Source organism: Tenrec ecaudatus, chromosome 5 (assembly GCF_050624435.1).
Source record: "Tenrec ecaudatus isolate mTenEca1 chromosome 5, mTenEca1.hap1, whole genome shotgun sequence".
Lineage (NCBI taxonomy): Eukaryota > Metazoa > Chordata > Mammalia > Afrosoricida > Tenrecidae > Tenrec > Tenrec ecaudatus.
Genome location: NC_134534.1, coordinates 181,772,625 through 181,791,000, shown reverse-complemented (window position 1 = coordinate 181,791,000; position 18,376 = coordinate 181,772,625). Strand labels below are relative to the sequence as shown.

Genomic DNA, 18,376 nt, shown 5'->3' with positions numbered 1-18,376 from the left:
GTTATTGTGAGTAATGCAGAAAATAGTAGTTCAAGGTAAGTCTTATCCTCTGTTAATTTTCTGCCCTTGAAGTAATAGTAGTGGGGAATCATATTACCTAATTACTGAGTTAATATGTCCATACGCTAAATAAATTTATTTATGAGTCACATCGTTGCTGAGATGTCTGAAATTACAAAACAAAGAATAGAACTAATAAGAACCAACATTATACTTAATAGTGTTTTCCAAAAAATGCAACATTTCAATATAGAGCCTGTGGAAAACCACGCATCAACACACGAGTTTCGCTGGAACCTCGATTTTCAGCAGTGCAGCTCAACAACAAATTACTCTGTTCACCGTTTCTATGAGCAGTTTCGTTTTCAGCATTCCTCACTGGGTCTCCTACCAACAGCATGTGAGAGGGTGTCAGAGCGCTGTGTTTCGTAGAACAGCATGTTGAACCTCAGAATAGCGACATATCTGAGAACAACTAGAGAAGGTATTTGTCCACTGCTCTTTGTTACGGGGCTTGAACTGCTCCAGCTTTCAGGGACTTTCCATTATGTCAGGCTAAGCCCAGGTAATTCGCTGAACTGTACTGCCATCAATCCAGGGTCATATATTTTAGTTTAGTTCGTTTTTTTAAAGTAAAACCTAATAAAAAGTTGATAGAGCTTACCATGTTTTTATGCAAATATTACACAGCTTTTCCAAACAACACACCCGCTTCCACATTAGTTTCCTGTGTGTGCTCCGTGTGTTATATATGTGTGCATTGCGTGGGTGCTTTACGTGAAAAATGTGGTACAACTTGAAATATGTGGGGTAGGGTTTTGAGTTAGTACTAATACATGAAATAACACTAAGATTATTTAATACACTTGGTAAATATCTTCATATCAAAATTCAAATAGTAATAACTCTCATTTTGTAATACATAGCTATCTTGAAAAAATGGATAAGTACAAAGAAGAATTGAAGCATAAATATCCTGATCAAAATGGAAAACAAGGTAAAACTGAGAATCATGTTACTCTTGGTGCTTGTCATAAAAAAGTCTTTAAAAAATTAGTGTGGAAATGCAGTACTCATTTTCACATTTAATAGTCTAGAATATAGAACTATTTAAAAATTCAATTGTAGGCACCTTATATTCTGAAACTGTTGTTTCAAAAGAAATATGTTTATTTAATTATGACCTCTGAGACCCTATGTGATAGCTTCGTGGCCACTTCACAAATAGCTATGAAGTGTATTTCACGTATTAACTATTAGCCTAGTGTAGAACACAAATATTAGAGTCCTGCCTTTCAGTTACTATTTGCTATTAATGTCATTTTTATTTTTTATTCTACTTTACTCATTGCTCACTGAGAGCCAGATTCCATCCAGGGGTTTATAACCATAATAATCTATGGGTTATATTTAGTCTTCACTACGTGGCAGACACACATTTAGCAATAGGAGCCTTTAAAAAGTGGGTAGAATTTAAGTTTAGCAGCTGTCTGAATTCACGTGTGTGAGATAGAGAGGCAAAAGGACAGTGCTGGCACAGAGGAACATCTAAGAAGGGTGCGTGTTTGGTGGAAAGGAACAAATGCAAAGGCTGAGATGCTTGCGTGTACTTTTCTTGACTTATGCACGATTCAGGTGCAGGAGCACATCACTTTAGCTAGTACGAAAAGTGTGATTTGGGAGTGCTTGGGAACACAGAGAATCCATGGCCAAGGCAAGCTCATGGAAGACTGCCCCATCCTGTAGGCCGTGGGAAGCTTATTGGTTAGAATGCCTCACCTGCAAAGAGCAGATGGCCTAAGGAGCAGCCACCACAGCAGGAGGGGAACTGGGGTTGTTTGAGTGGCTTGGGGCTGTGATTCAGATCCAGGCGTTTTCCCTCTTTGGCTTGTGTTGCTGTTGTGTTTTGGTTGTGCCTCCTCCTAATCAGCTCCAAGCTGCACATTCTCACGTGACAGTATCCAAAGGCGGGGTGCGGGGTGCTCCATTTCCCCATCTTTCCTTTAAACGGGAGTAAACTCAGAAACTTGCCTCAGGCATCCGCTCACATTGTACCGATGGGGGTGCGTCACGTGCTCATTCCTACACCAGGCACTGGCCAAGGAAATATGCTTACTGTGATTGTCGTAGAATACCAGTCTCTCTGTAGAGGTAGTGGATACCACTCCCTTTGGGGTGAAACTTATCTAAAAAGACTCGTGGTTCTGCAGCAAGACAGAAGATTAAGGGGTGGCCATTGGACAGGGAGCCCGCACTGTTGCTGCAGGGATTCAAGGAAGTGTTTTGAGGTGTCGGTAACAAGATAAGATTATAGCCCTCTGTTTGTGGGATTCAGCAGGAATCAGCAAAGCTTTCCTGTCATGGACCAGATAATAAGTTTTAGAGTTTGCATGAATTTCTGGTCTCTATCACATCTACTCAGCTTTCCCGCTAACGTGTGAAAATGTAGAAGATACTAGGCATGGTTGTCTTCAAATAAAATAAAAATTATTTATGTAACTAAAAGGAGACTGGAGTTGGTATATGGATTTTAGGGTTTTTTTGCCCCTCATATAAAAGATAGACTGTGGGAAACCAAGTCGAGCCAAGAAGATAAGATATTTGCAGTTATGAAATCCATAACTCCTTCACCGCCAAAACTTGGACTATGATCAGTCTTTTATGAAGTTTTCACCCATTCCTATGAAATCAGTAAAGTTTGGATGAACAGTTTATTCCCTGAAAAATCCTCAGTGTTTTTCTGCACATTTCATCCCTCCCACGTGTTTTACTGAAGGTCTGCTCATTTAGAAAATAATATTGGTGTGTTTTCATCCATATTTTGACTTGGTCTGCCCCTCGCTGCCTTTTATAGGTAAACTCTTGACTTTAGTTTTAGGAAAAATAAAGAAAATATTTAGAAAAGGAACTCTGTAGCCAGAAGTACATTATTATATTCTATGATGAACATGTCTTTCCACAATTATATATCTTTCCAGCTACCTGATTGTCACAAAACTGTTATAAAAAGGAATTAAGCTCTATTAAGTTGGATAAAATTACGTGATTATTTCATTTTCTTTATAAGCGCATTTATACTGTAGACTCTTTTCTCAATTAACAAGATTCATTATTTTCCATGTTAGTTAAAATAGGGTTGTTGCCGATGAAAAATACAACTCTCCTCTAGTTCCTAAATGCTTCCTCCCCACCTACTATCATGATCCCAATTCTACCTTCAAATCTGGCTAGACCAGAGGATGTACACTGGTACAGATAGGAACTGGAAACACAGGGAATCCAGGGCAGATGATCCTTTCAGGACAAGTGGTGTGAGTGGTAGAGGGAGGGTGAGTTGGAAAGAGGGAAACAATTACAAGAATCTACGTGGGACCTCCTTCCTGGGGGACAGACAACAGAAAAGTGGGTGAAGGGAGACATTAGACAGTGCAAGATATGACAAAATAATAATTTATAAATTATCACAGGCTCATGAGGGAGGAAAGAATGGGGAGGGAGGGGGAAAATTAGGAGCTGATGCCAGGGGCTTGGGTGGAGAGTGGATGTTTTGAGAATGATGAGGGCAATGAATGTACAGATGTGATTTACACAATGGATGTATGTATGGATTGTGATGAGTTGTATGAGCCCCTAATAAAACAATTAAAAAATAGGGTTGTTGCTTGGCTTACATTATTTTTAACATTATTGTATTATTTATTCCTTAATGACTTCAGGACCAAAGCCATCCCCAAATCTATTCTTACCGAAGACACAGAGCACAAAAGGTATTTTGCGCTAACACATTCTGATTGTATTCACGTGTAACACATCCAACCAAATAATGAAAATGTCATTGAGTGTAATTGTGTCAGAGGCTCTCAAATAACCCCCGGGTTCAGTGATTCACTTGTAGGACACACAGGGCACAGAATACAGTTGTATTTGTGGATGTGATTTACCACAAGAAAAGAATACAAAACAAAAAGTCCAGGGAAAGGCATGTGGGTGAAGTCCAGAGGAAAACCAGGCACAAGCTCCTGAGATTCCTCTCCTCATGGAGTTTGTTTTGCCAGCATCCAATGATGGATGAAAGACCAGGTGAAATCTTGTCGGTAGTAGGGTGTAGTTAGAGACTCTAGGTTTTTACTGGGGACTGGGCTTGTGGGCACCCTGTGCTTTGGATGCACAAAATTCCAGACTCCCACAGGGAAAGCAGGTGTGCAGCATATCTTGGGCACAGTGAACGGCTCTTATAATTTTGGGAATGATGGAGCCCTCTTCAGCTACCAACCAATGACCAACCTGGTGATTGGCCTTTCCAAGAATTGCACTCCCAGACCTGCTGTGCAAACTCCTTTGTGCACAGCAATGATAGCTGAGACAGACCTAAGTGTTGATTCTTAAAATTCTCACTAGCAAATTATATAATATAGCCTGACTTGTAGCCCAGCTGTATACTGAATGTATCTATATAGATAAAAATAAAGTATTCAATCATTTCTATATTTCCTGAGCACCGAATTAACATTTTTTGCTTTATATATTTTCATATAGTTTAATTTGGGGAATAATACCCATAGGCTATTACTTTGCTCTTTATCTTCAGTCTTCACAATGACTAAACCTTGCTGTCTTCCATGGTAATAGAAGGCTCCTCTTCCTGATAATGGGGTGCTTCATCCTAAAGTGACTCAAGAGCGGAAGAAATTGTGTTATGCCACAACAAAATTAATTGCTCTCTTCAAACTCCTTGTGGTAGAAATCCAGAAACAAGCATGCTATTTAAGTTTGGCAATGACTGTTCAAGATGCTGATTCTACTAATGATATTATTTTCTATAGGTCTGAAAACTGCTAAGATTAGGCTCATTAGGTTTTACTAATTGTAAACAGCAGTTATAGGTTATCAAATTTTGATAAATCATAGTCTCCATTTCTTATATAAATAAAATGATAGTACAGAGGAGAGGGAAATGTCTTAATCTATCAGTTGACTACCAATAGTACAATTATTATTTAATTCAATGAAGTATAGTCTCCAGGTGTGATCCTATAACTAAGCGTCAGCATCTTATACTTTTACTACCCTATGTTGTTCTACTACTGGTTTGAAATGTAATTTGACCATTTTCTTTAACAGGGGAAGAGATATCTGAAGAGGAGCCTTCAACCAGGTAAGATTTTCCAGATCTTATAAAAGAGGGCTGCAGAGAAGAGAAGCTAACGTTTATTGAGTGTTGTACTCTGGGCTAGATACCGTAATTCAAGGACGCTTCAGAGTTCATGGAAAAACTGCTAAACCCTTTCATTCCACTTTCCATGACCTTTTTAAAGCCCTAAAATGTGCCTACATTTGTTACATCAGACAGTAACCCCGACAGCTCTGTAAAGTAGCTGTGCTGTTGTTGTTCGGTGTTGTTCAGTTGGTAGGGGCCCTGTATATAACAGAAAAATACTAGCTGGTCCCTGAGCCCATTGTTGCAGCCGCTGTGTCAGCGCACCTCTCCGAGGGTCTCCCTCATCTTCCGCGACACTGCCTCATCAGCACCATGCCCTGCTCCAGGAACTGTTCGCCCCTGGAAACAAAGTGGGTGAGCTGAAGGCTGCCCCTCACCATTCTAGGGGTGTTCTTGCTGTACTTCCAGTCCAGATCTGTATTCTCGCCTAGTTTTGCGTGACATTTGAAATGTTCCCTAGAATATTTTTTTATTCATTTGTGACTGGTCTATACATTTTTTGGTGCTTCTCTCCTTTTATATTTTTAAAATTTCTGCCGGCTAAGTATTATTCCTCCATTTCTCTAGATAAAATGATAAGGACCTCGCATTTCAAGGTGTCAGGGAGTCATGGAGAGTCAGGCACCCTGCCCTGGTGGTGGCGTGTGTTTATGCATTGGGTTGCTGACTCAGTGGGCTGCTAACCTCAACCCCACAGCCACTCTCCAGGAGAAGAATGAGGCTGTCTGCTCCTGTCCAGGATATGGCCCCGGTAACCCGATGCAGACTTACTGAGTCCGTGCCAGTGGGTTCTCACTGCCCTGGAGTCAGTTCTACTCCCAGTGACCTTACAGGATGACTGGGACTGGCCCTGGGGATTTCCATAACTGGGAAGCTCTACCAGTGGAGGTGGCCTCATCTTTCTCCTTTGGCGAGTCTGGTGGTTTTGAATCTCTGACCTTGAGGTTAGCAGCCCAAGGAGAAGCCCACTAAGCCACCAGGACTCCGGTAGTGCATTTAAAGATTAATTTATCAAGACACCACCTAGTATTTTCAGCTTCTATTTGGCATTTTGCCAAGTGGTTGTTTAGATGGAGAACCTGAAACGCAGCATAACAGTGACTTACCTGAATCATATTCAGTGAGGCTAGCACTAATCCCAGTGCTTTTCACTCTATCATTCTGTAGGTGAGTGTTTTAATAACAGAATGATGGGGAAGTAGGTCTAGTGGACACAGTGGAAGAAGGTAAGAGGGGAGTTGGCAGGGGAGGGTGAGTTTGGAGTGACAGCACTGGCCTGGATAGGAATGAGCGTTTTAGAAATGATATCAGAATTATCGATTGTGTTTGTGACAGTTTTGAGGAAGGCTACAAGGTGTGGGAAGTTACCTAGAAAGGCATTTTAAATTAGGGGAATTTAAGGGAGTCCTGAGTAGGTTGCTGGATGTTTTGTTTGTTTCCTTTTAATCAAAGGGTCTAACAAGCTTCAAGATTTCTATTGAAAGATGTTAACATAATGAGCCTCTGGGCAGCTGGTAAGAATGTGATATCTATATAGCAGACATGTATGTGCTACTACCTACTACCACCCCAAGTCTGGAGGATGACATGGCTGTCTAGGATGTCACTCTAGGATACTGGAGCTTGCTGGGTTACATAGATGTGTGCTCCAGGGCAGGCATCCTTGGAACTTTACTTCTTTTCCCACTTGCTGCTGTCCTTCCCATGTCTCCATAGCAAAGGGGTCGAGGGTAAGTTTGGCTGGGAACTTAGTCACAGAACTTCATTTTGTCTTTGGCAACATGCTTATGTTGGGGATGAGTGATTGAGACTCCATTTAGCAGTTTTCTCAGCAGCAAGGAAATCGAGAGCTCTGACTGAATCATTTGAGCCCACCTTTGTTCCTCCGTAGTCGGAACCTACAAGGACTGCAGACTCCACCGAACCCTGCAGAAGAGGGATACCAGAATGGAACCCACAGGCAGGAAGCTATCTCAACAGTGTTTAGGAAAATAGATGTTCAGTGGCCAGGGAACTGTCAGGTTATGTAGTCCAGAATAAGGCAAGACCTGTGCAGGAAAAGATATTAGATTTTGTACTTTTTCACTGTATTAGCCTTCCTGGGAACAGTATTTTGAATAATCGCATGTAATCTGTCTCTGACTTTCACACAGTTTATCTTCATGCATTTCAAATATCTTGGGGCCTTCCTGTACTGTGTCAGGGTAAAGGGCAGGACCGGGAGCAGTGACGTGGCCTCCTTATAAGTAGCTTCCTGCTGAAGGAGCCCTGCGGGAGCGGGTAGAGGACGAGGCTGTCAACCGAAAGGGCGGTGATTCAGACCCATCCGCAGCTCCTCAGGACGGGAAAGACGGAACCCTCTACGCCCATACCACTGCAGCCTTGGAAACAGCTTGATGGCTGTGGGTTGGCTTTTGGTTCCATGTTGCAGAAGCAAGGTTACCATTCTGGTTTGGTCGGTGCACCTTTGGCATTGAATCAAGGAAAGACAATGGACGAGGGACAGTGTGTCTTTCTTTCCACCTTGTTTTCATCCATCAGTTTTGCTCAAATTTAGAAAGGAAACATTCAGTCAGCGATTGGTTGTAATTTTCAGCTCGTCCCCAGGACTTTGGGCAAAAACAAATCCTTCTCAGGCTCTGAGTGGCAGTCTCTCTTGATTAAGGTGTTTAAGAGTCAGTCTGCATAGACTGTCTCCCAGGTTGGGAGAATTGAAGTCAGCAATAGATCACACTGCCTTTTCAAAGAAAGTCTAACATTTTAGGGAAAATGGCACTTAGTGTATACCCATATTTTTATGCATGTCCACACATTTTTTGGTCACCTTCTTATACCCGTCCAGTATTTTCAGAAATGTATCATGCTAAATTTTTTATAACAGTATAATCTGTAACCTCTTATTACAACAGTATATTTAAAAAGTTAGTATAGGGTGCTTTTGAAAATATGTGGGTGGCGAAGAGGATGGTTAGCTGGCAAAAATGTAAGATGCTCATATTATTGGTAAAAATATGGTAAATAGCCAACATTTTGCTAGTTTTTTTGTTTTCAAAGAAATGAACTCACTTTTGCTGTATATTTTTCTTCCAAAGCCTTTCCAAAAATTCTGGCCCTGATGATTCTTGGCCTTCCTCAGATGACGACATCTTTGGTTTGGAACCCAAGGTAAAGGGCTTTTCAGAAATGTAGCTTTGTGTCTTTACTCTTAAAAATTAGCAATAGTCTACCATTTAGCAATGGTCCATTTTATATTTGTAATAAATAGCTGTTAAAATATTTTGATAAAACATGACTAACTGAACTTTATTGTGACTCTTGAAGTTTATTTTTTTAATTTGCCTTTGTGTCAGTCTGGGTACTTAGAGAAACAAATCCATAGAAACTCATGTATAAGAGAGTTTTATATAAAGGTTAAGTGCGCATCAAGCAAACATCCTAACTCAGTGCTGCCCAAGCCTACAAGTCCAACATTAACCCATATGTCCAACACCAATCCACAAAGTCCTCCATCTCACAAAACAGACACAATGATGCTGACTGCAGGTGGAAAGTCGAGTCAGTGAATGTGTAAATATCTCAGCGCTGGCAGGTCTCCACACGGCTGCTCCAACCTCCAGGGCTACATCAGGGTAGGTCCATTTGGCTTCTCCTCAGGGATGTCTTGCAGGAAGTGAGCCTTGCCAGATAAAGCAGGGAACTGGCTAAGGCAGCTGCACCCTGGTCCAACCATCAGAGAGCAAGAGACCCGAGAACTAGAAAGGCGAGGCTCACCGAGCCATTTATCCCTCCACCCCCTTCAGTTAACCCCACATGTGTTTATTGGCCAGGATGGCACAATAAACTAACTACCTCAGCCTTTTACCTTTGTTAAAACTGCAGGAAAAGATTTGCGAGCTGAAAAAACCAAGGGTTAAAAACCATCCAGCTGTAGACGATTGATTTTTGACAAAGGCCAAAAAAAACCTTACATGGGAAAGAGAGTTCCATCACTGCTGGCAAACTGGATCTTTACCTGCAGAAGCATGATAGGGGCCCATCCCTCACCCTCTGTGAAAATGAGCGCAGGCTGGAGGAAAGCCCTGCATACACCTCCCAGCGCCGCGAAGAGCACCGATGAGAAAAGGGACAAACACAGGGCCCCGGCGCAGGGCAGAGACACACCATCAATCCTAAGGAAGGAAGCAGGCCTGCTAGATGACAAACTAGATGGCTGGGATGTGCAAAAATAAACTGCGTCTATATGCAAAAAAGATGTTATTTAGTCTCACTAATTGCCTCCTCAAATAGTTGATTATTTACAAAGTAGTTGTTTGTTTTTTGGTTATTGTGCTATTTTTCTTTTTTTCCCCTGAATTTATACTGGGCGTATCTTTTTTTTACTCCTTATATTTTTCCTCCTTCCACCTTAAAAAAAACTATTTACCCCTCACCTAGTTTTCCTCTCAGAGAAGCATTTAAGGATTTCTTTTCTCTTCCTGTCTCTTTCCAGCTTCTTTGTCTGCATCTTTCCGTTTAGCTGCCGTGTCCACATGTGTTTCTGGGAGCTCTCATTCTCATTCATAAAAAGTTTATTCCCCTGCCCTTGTGAGGGGCTGCATTGACGCAGCCATTCATCCTCAGCTTTTTGAGAAACAGGGAATTTACAGTGTTTCCAGTTCCTCTAAATAAGACGCCAGTAGGAATTCAACTCGCACACTTCCTTCACAGGAGATCATTTTTATGACCAGATAAAACCATGCAAACATGAAACTACACACATTTAAAAATATAACAATTAAATTTTCGGTTGCTAGTATCTAAAAATAATACCTCCCCATGGCAAATTTTTATTCTATCTTGTTTTGATGAAGAGAAGGATGTAATGGATACCACGGTGCTTCTGTAAGAAACCAGAAGCAAGGGGAGCAACACTTTGGGGGTTCCCAGTCACACCCCTTGAGAAGACGTAGGTTGTCAGTGGCAGTCTTTATCTGAATGACTCCAAATCTTAGGCTCTTTGTGTTCTATCAGATATAATGGTGAATGGGATGAACATTTTACCTATTGTAATCCTTGTTATTAAACTTTCCCCCCTCTTAGGTTTCCCCAAAGCCCAACTTAGTGAAGTTGCTTCAGCTGTCTCAGCAATTGAGGAACCAGAGTAAGCCATTTGAAGATCGGCCCTTTGGGTGTTATTCTCAGATTTGAGATCACAGTTATTTCACGTCTTCTTTTCCTTTGCTTTGTAGCAGATGGGACTCCCTTCCTGAGACCATTAAGCGGGAGGAACGGTGAGGAGAATCATTCTAACAGTGACAGTGAAGGTGGACCGAAACCTCTTCCTGAGAGAAACATGAAAGGCACTGAGCATTCTCCTCCCGTTACGGATGAGAATTCTGATTGTGGAGGTGAAGGTGTGTCTGAAGCGCTTCCTGAGGGACCAGTTAAGGTCAAGGAGAGTCCCTGGGCGGCCGCTCCATCGTCTGATGCTCCTTTTAAGTTAACAGCTTCAGGTGTCACAAAGGTAAAATGGCGGTTGTTCAGTTTTGCCCTTCTCCTCTGCTTCTCCATGTCTTGGCCCCCATCCTGTTGGTTGTCCATCAGCTTAAGAGTAGAAAGCACTTTAGATCAAAGTGGAATTCCTTTAGATAATAATATAAAACTAGTAGAAATATATAGGGACCAAAAAGGACTGAGATTTAGAAAAAGTTGATGAGACGAAGCAGTTCTTTGGTATGCCCTATGGAAGGAAAGCAACAGCAGGGAACAAGTTCCTCACACATGCCTCGAGGGATGTAAAGTGGACGAGAAATTCCAGGGGAAAATTCATTCCAGGAGAGTAAGATGAAAAAGAGAATAAGGAAAATGGAATAAGATATTTGAATAAATTAGCAGAATCGAGGTGAGATTGGTATAGAAGCACAAAATAAGCAGTGGGTTTTATGAGAGCAGATCTTTAGCTGTAATTTGTAAAATGAGTGAGTGATGGTGTGGTAAGGGTAGGCAGGAATCAAGAGTTCTACCTGGGAAGTGTACCAGATGGGGCTTGTGCATGGTGTGAAGGACGTGGCCTGAGCACAGGGCTGAGGCGTGGAAGAAGAGCACGGTCGAGGCAGGATCGATACTAAAGAAAGGGGGTCAAATTGGAAAACAGCTGTAAGAGCAAGCTTTCCCCTTCCCGTGAAAGGAAGTGTCCCTGACAGCTTTTGAGCAGAGGCATTACTCTGCACCAAAGACACTGCAGAAAAATAAGGGTACTTCCCTGTATTTCGTCTGTTAAAATGTGTCTTCACCCCGATTTTGGAGAAAGGTGGGGCGTTCCTATCCCACAGAGAGTTGCAATCTCACAACACATAGGGGCAGTTCTACCCGCCCTGTCGGGTGACTGTGACTTAGAACCAACTTGATGACCGTGACTGGGGTTCTTGCCTTTCCCTTATCAGAGAGTGCCCCCTGCGGTTCAGGAGGCTAAGCATTGGGTTGCTGACCAAAAGGATAGCCATTTAATCTCACCAGGCACGTCTCAGGCGAAAGGTCGGGCACGTCTGCTCTTACAGGTTCACAGCCTTGGAAACCCGGAGAGCAGTCTGTTCCGTCCTGTAGGCTTTGCTGTGAGTCAGCATCCACTTTGGGGAGAGGCTTGGGCACCCGTACTACTGGTGTATAGGGCAAAACAAGTTTCTTATTTCTGTTGTCGGGTTTGTTGGCTTATTGGTAGATTGAATGAGAGCGCGAATGAATGAATGCGTTGCTTTCTAAACTGACTTTCTTTTCTCTAATTGTAGGAAGAGGAAACAAAGTCAGAAACCAGACAAAAGAACAGTAGTATTGCTGTGGTTACGGTTCCTGGACGAGAGCAAACGGATAATGGCTTCGTGACTTCTATCAGTGGAGAGCAAGAAGATAATTCAACCCGTAAGTTACAACTAAAAATTTTTCTAAGCTTAAATGCTGCTAAAGTACGGCAGTGCAAGTGTGCTGATCCAAGTATACCTGTGTCATTTAAATATTTCCCTTTAGCTAGTTCCTTTCATAATTCTCTCAGCTCTACTAACTACTACTTTTTCCTAACCTGCTTCAACCCTTTTACTTTATTGAAATGCCATTAATTCACGGTATTAGATGCTCTGATTAATGTATCTGTAACTACATTTTACAGATATGATGTCAATATTAGGATTAGGAGAAGAAGAACAAACAGAGTCACCGTGGGATTCTGAGGTACTATCTTTTAAAAAATTTTTAATGTAAGCATACAGTGATGGTAAAAAATAAAAAGGGGAAAAAATAAAAGGGAATTCATTTTAATTTTTCAGCTCTGCATATGCCCACAAGGAGCTATTTCCTAATATTATTCAACCTGTAATTTATTAGGTGCATTCTAAACTATACTGCTGCACACACAATTCTACTCATTTCCTGGACTCACTTAATGAAGCCACAGTAGTATAACACCCCGAAGCCACGGCTTAGAAGCTTTAAGGTCCACTTTGCATTTTGGAGTTGACTTCATCTAAAAATTAGAGAATGATTCCAGATCAATCTATTTGTATGATCTGATGCATAAAAAAAACTAGAGAAATCCAGAGAGAAACGTGGTACTATGCTTTTGTGGAGTTTTTTGTTTGTTTTACTTTTAACTACTAGGACTTGAAAACGTAATACTTAGGACCTGGAAGTGCTGGTCCAGAAGCTCTGCAGGGAACACGCGGGTGAAGGAAGAGTGTGTGACTGGCCTTGCATTGGACTGAAATCAAGACCATCTGCTTTAGTGGTGTTTTCATAACTTTGGGGATAGTTAGATAGAATGCCTTGAATCCCTTCTTGCATCGCTGGTTGTAGTATGTAGGTACAAGCCAATGATGCCCTGCATTCATGGAGTCCACTGCGGAAGGTGGTCGGAAGAGCCTGCACTCTCTTCCATTCATGCAGCTGTCCCAGTGTCACAAGCCTTGTAGCGAAGTTGAAACATAGTGTGAGGCCCATGTTCTGCTACCTATTAGCTATCGGCTCGTGGGGGGGAAATAATGAACATGCTCGATTATCGCTTACTGTACCTTATACATAAGTATATTACTAATAATCCCTAACTCCTGAGTGTGTGTGATAAATAACTGGTAGCAAATACGGAGAGCACTGGGGAACCATCAAGGATGCCATGCAAGTGGGAGACACAGTGGCCACAGTGGACTTACCATAGTGACGGACTGAGTATTCCAACAAACCCGGAAGATGATAAGATGTCATTGGTGTCCAGGGAAGAAGTTAGGATGGGCAGCGGACTCACTGGCTGAGTTAGACAGTGGTTTGGCACTTGGGGCCTTCCTTATGGTTTGACTGTAATTAAATAGCTTTGTTAAATATCTACCATGTGCCCGGCAGTTAGATACTGAATATCAAGGTCAGAGCTTATGCAGAGCTTATGCCGTAGTCGGAGGAACAGGGCAATTAGTAAACACCAAACAATTGCAAGTCATTCTAGGCCTCATATAAAGGAAAGGAAGACTATTAGGTTGCCTAGTGAGTACTGGGGGGTCGTTAATTTGGAGTGGGTGGATGGCAGTGGGGGTGCTTTAGGGAGGTAGAGTCGATCTGTGTGAACATTTCAGCTGCCTAACTTATCAGAGGGGAAGGTGGGGTCTGGTGAAGGTTTGGGAGAGTAGTTTGCACTGAGGGAACAATAGGCCCTGTCGGCCTTGTTCAGTGTTTGCTTCCTGCTTTTTGGGAGGACAGGAAGTAGGAAGTAGAGTAGCCATCATCCTAATCATTTTTATTGTTTTGGGTAGAAAAGGAAAATATGACTAAGAAGAGCCTGTCACATTTTCAATGCTTAGTACTTTTCAAATTATTCTCCTTTTATGGAAAACTTACTGTTCTTTCAAATATTCCTAAAATTGGAAAAAAGCTTGACAGCATATTAATTAGTATGATTTAATTATAACCTACAGAATAAAAAAATTCTTCGTGGCCATCATTTTATTTTGCTTTTTTTCTATCAGTAAAAATTTCATCAACATTTTTTTTGTCGTGGCTCCTTAGTCCCTATTTGGTATGGAAAATAGTTAGGTTCCTACAACCCATGTTTACCTATGTCAAGGAGTATCCAAGATCGTCTGTTCATGTTCAGCGTGACAACACTGTGCAGTACCTTATCTTGCCAGGTATTTTACTTTAAAAAATTCTGTCATTTAGAAATACTGGAACTCTTGAATATGTATTATAGCAAGTATATTTGTTAGATAATTTGTTTAGATAGTTGTTTTTTTAAGTCTCTTTTTGGTAGGAATGCAAACCGCTCCTTTGAAGTTGTTTTTGAAATAGATGTATAAGTCAGTATTTTATAAGTAAATATGTTTTCCTTGACCTTTCAAGCTCAGCTTACAGAGTTAATGCCTAACTCAAGATGAAAGTGAGACATGATCTAGAAGCAAAAATGATGGTGTCATTTAAATGTGTAGCTTTTCAGTACATGTGTCTCTTATTTTTAAATGTAACTGCTTTTAAAATAAGCACTATCATAAAGTGATTAATCAATCTTTGTACTACCATTGTTGATATTAATTTTAACAGAGTATACCCGAGAGTCCTTCACAGAAGCATGTTGATGATTTATTTGCAACTACAGATGTAAAAGTAGAAGATTTATCAAAAAGTCAAGGTAAAATTCTATTTTATACAAAGTCATTTGAGAGATGCTTGTGTAAGCATGGGTCCTGATAAATTCTAGTCGCCAACAGAAAGTGTCCAGATGGGGGAGTGGAGTCTGAGGGAGATGCGTTGTAGATGATTAAAGAAGGTGTCAGCAACAGATTAACTTAAGAGTGTCACCAAGAAGGAAAAGTGCTCATTTCATTTGCAAATTATGAAGTACGTAATTAAGGAAGAAGAGAGGAGTAAGAGGGGACACGTAGAAGGACAGAGCCAGCCCTGGGCAAATGGAGGGAAAGAAACAGGCACCTAGGAGAAGGCGGTCAAATCAACGGATTCTTTAGAAGAAGGAAGAACGGGATCCTAGGTGGACAGAACATAAAAGGAGATTCACCTCCAAGTTCAGGCAAGTTGAGATGTAGCTTTCCTTTTACTATCTTCTTTAGTGGGACTCCACTAAGGATGGGGCCCCCAATCCCCCCAGCTCACTGCCATCCAGCGGAGGCCGACTCGGAGTGGCCCTGGAGATGCCAGGGTCCTGGAAGTCGCAGAGACTGCGTCTCTGCTGGAGTAGAAAGCCCCGGCTTTCTCCCTCTGGAAGGGCTGATGGATTTGAACTGCCCACCTCACAGATGGCAGCCCAACTCATAATCACCTTGCCCCCAGGACTCCTGCACTGATCATGCAGAACTCTTACCTAGATGGACCAGTTTAAGTAGGTGTGGTCAAGCGATCTTGGTACTGAAGATGCATCTACTTCATAGGACAGCATTCTATGTGCCTACATGTCAGGGGAAGCCAGCCCTAACACGTCATTACGGATCCGGTAGGCGCAATTGTACAACCACAATAAGTGAAGATCATAGTAGAGTTACAGAGAGCATGAGAGATAGAAGTGAAGTATTGAAATAAATGGAGTCAGTCACATTTCAGAGTAGCATGCTCACCTCAGCCCTGCCTGATGGTCCACGTGGAGGGAGAGAGAGAGTTTAATGCTAGCCCAGGCTTTTTATATTCTCTGGGGACATGCAAGCCCCCAATTACAGGTGAGGACATATGTCACAAGAAGGGGCTGTGCCATAGGCAATACAGTAATGAGAGGGGGTGGTCTAGGGAAATACATGCAATAGGAAGAAGAGGGATTGGGGGTACACATGTGACAAGATGGGCGGATCCTAGATTTAGGATGGCGGCTTAACTTTGACCTGTTCTCTGGGTCTCCATAGGAACCATTATCAATAGGGTGTAAACCCCACCTACAGGGACCAAATAGATGGCTGCAGGCGTCCATTGTCCTTAACAGCAGGGAGTGGGGTCTATTTGCAGTCTGGCAGTTGATCGCCCTCAGGATGCCTGTGAGCATCTGACCTCCCCCTCCGCCCCCCCACCTACAGAAGAACACTGAGCAAATAAACAAGCAGCCTCTAGTTTGGGAGAGAGCAAATCCACAGTTAAAGTCCAATGAAAGTTTCATTGATAAACTTTATAGCTTTTAATACACTCTCAGTTCACCAGACATGATAGGGAGGAAACTCAAGGTTAGATTCCAGAAGGTTAAGTTAAGGTAAAGGAAAGTGGACGCTGACACAGTACAGACCAGACTCAGTAAGCCCAGAGTTCTTCATTTCTAACACGCTCCCAGTGCTGCCTGTGCTGCTGGTCCTCAGACCCCACTCCGAGTAGCATGAGTGTGAGACGATCCTAGCGCTGAGGGCTGTCTGGAAGAAGAGTCGTGGAATAGTGGTCTCCATCTGCCTTATTGAGGGAAGGCGTTGTTTTGTTCCTGAGCCGTTTATGGTGGAGAGAAGGAGCCAAGAGATAATGAAATAGGAATTTAGCCCGAAAGGTACTACTGGTAATCCAACTGAAAAAGGAAATGGAGAATTCATGTTAAGAATGCTAAAAAATAAAGAAAAAAAAGGAGCATCAGAGATCTCGGGATCACTTGAAGGGAAGAACAGTGAATGGGAAGAAGAACAATGAAAGAAGTTGATGCAAAAGGAACCTCAGAATTTGCTTTATTCACTTTTAGATAAGCAGTCTTTATGGAGTTCTTCTCTGACTTCAGTATGTTCTCGCTGAAAAGTTAGGTTGCTTCTGCTCTAGAAAACCCTGCAAGCAGGAGAGAGTGCTGCAGTTGGATTAGACTTCAGCCACTCGTGTTTGGCATTGGGGTTAGTTATACAGATGAGAATAATTGAATATTGAAATATTGAAGCATTTTTTGGCTGAACCTCTGTTTTCATAAAAGTCTTTGAGAAAGTAGGGTGAAGTGACCAGAGTGATTTGAGAAAGAAACAAATGGTTGAATTCTTTCCTTGAATACTAAAATTGCTATTGTCAGTGAAAACAGCACTTATTTTTAAATATTAAACGTTGATATCGAACATTCTTTTTTGATATGTAACCTTCAGTAATTAAAATTGCCCCTTTTTGACAACCGTATTTCAATATTGGAATGTTATTGTCCACTATTTCTTAGATGTGTTTTACATACCGTCTTGCATGAGTGCGCCGAGGAACGCTAAGATGGCTAAACTAGAGGATCCGAGAAATGTAGGCGCACCAGGAGCCCACGTGGGTACGGAATAGCATGAGGATTGTTATGAACTATTATCCTAGGAGCGGGTTTTCAAGCTGATCAAGTCATAACATGGTATTACTCGGATGAGAAGTGGAGCATGCATTCTACTCGGTTGTCCTCCCAACCGCGTGCCTTCCTCCAGTGCAGGCCAGAGCGAAGCACACGGAAATGATAACGAGAGGAAAATGACAGCGCTGCTTCTGCTGGTTGCATTTGAGACGTGCTTCCTGCATGCTACCGCCAGCTTTGGCTTGATGTTCTCAGCGTCATGATTCGCTCCTCATGGAAGACCACTTTTCTCCCCATCAGTCAGCTTGCTCACTTTAATTACAGACAGAAACATAATCTCACTTTTGAAATCTTAATGGCATGTTTTGTTATTCCTATCTTCCTATTATTTGTTCAGTGTTTTAAGATGGATGCATATTTCTTTCGTTTTTCTGTTGTAACAAAAACAAGCAGCAAATGCAAAACATGTCTGCCAAACATGTCTGCAGTCAAGCATAAGACTTCAGTTTGATAACTAATTCTACATGAATATGTGTGATTGATTTTGTTATATTTACATGCAATTGATTATGTCCATTTTCTCATTAGATTCTCCTAAGAAAAATCTGCATTTTCAGGTAATAACTTTTATATAAAACGTCCATAGTTTTACTTTCAGTTAGTAACTATAGATTGTATGAAATGTTCCTTATTTGTTAATCCTCTTATTTCAAATCCCTTTAGACCACCAAAACTGCTTCTCCTCGTGGAGTGTTAGCAAGCAAGGATTTAAACACATACAAATCAGGTAAACGTTACAGCTCCAATTTAACTTTGAAATAAGTGCATTAAGCTGTTTGACATGTTCACAGGATCTTTCTTTCTAATTTATTCCATTTTTTGGTAAACTGAGTTGAGAGAGTTGCCATAAGTCATTCATATACCACTGTTATTCATGT

At 41.7% G+C, this 18,376-nt stretch overlaps 1 protein-coding gene across 8 annotated transcripts in view; it reads left to right on the top strand.

Annotated features, from left to right (window-relative positions):
• Nucleotides 1–18,376, top strand: part of ANKRD26 (ankyrin repeat domain containing 26) — a 78,741-nt gene that overhangs the window by 10,341 nt on the left and 50,024 nt on the right. For 5 of the 8 annotated variants that reach the window (XM_075550377.1, XM_075550383.1, XM_075550378.1 and 2 more), the window contains exons 5-16: nucleotides 927–997; nucleotides 3,717–3,767; nucleotides 5,122–5,155; nucleotides 8,311–8,383; nucleotides 10,298–10,358; nucleotides 10,447–10,721; nucleotides 11,983–12,112; nucleotides 12,357–12,418; nucleotides 14,768–14,855; nucleotides 17,328–17,426; nucleotides 18,027–18,055; nucleotides 18,162–18,225. In XM_075550377.1, coding sequence (XP_075406492.1) covers nucleotides 927–997; nucleotides 3,717–3,767; nucleotides 5,122–5,155; nucleotides 8,311–8,383; nucleotides 10,298–10,358; nucleotides 10,447–10,721; nucleotides 11,983–12,112; nucleotides 12,357–12,418; nucleotides 14,768–14,855; nucleotides 17,328–17,426; nucleotides 18,027–18,055; nucleotides 18,162–18,225 — 1,037 coding nt within the window. The remainder of the gene's footprint in view (nucleotides 1–926; nucleotides 998–3,716; nucleotides 3,768–5,121; nucleotides 5,156–8,310; nucleotides 8,384–10,297; nucleotides 10,359–10,446; nucleotides 10,722–11,982; nucleotides 12,113–12,356; nucleotides 12,419–14,767; nucleotides 14,856–17,327; nucleotides 17,427–18,026; nucleotides 18,056–18,161; nucleotides 18,226–18,376) is intronic. The other 3 variants (XM_075550382.1, XM_075550381.1, XM_075550379.1) reach the window with 2 other exon arrangements.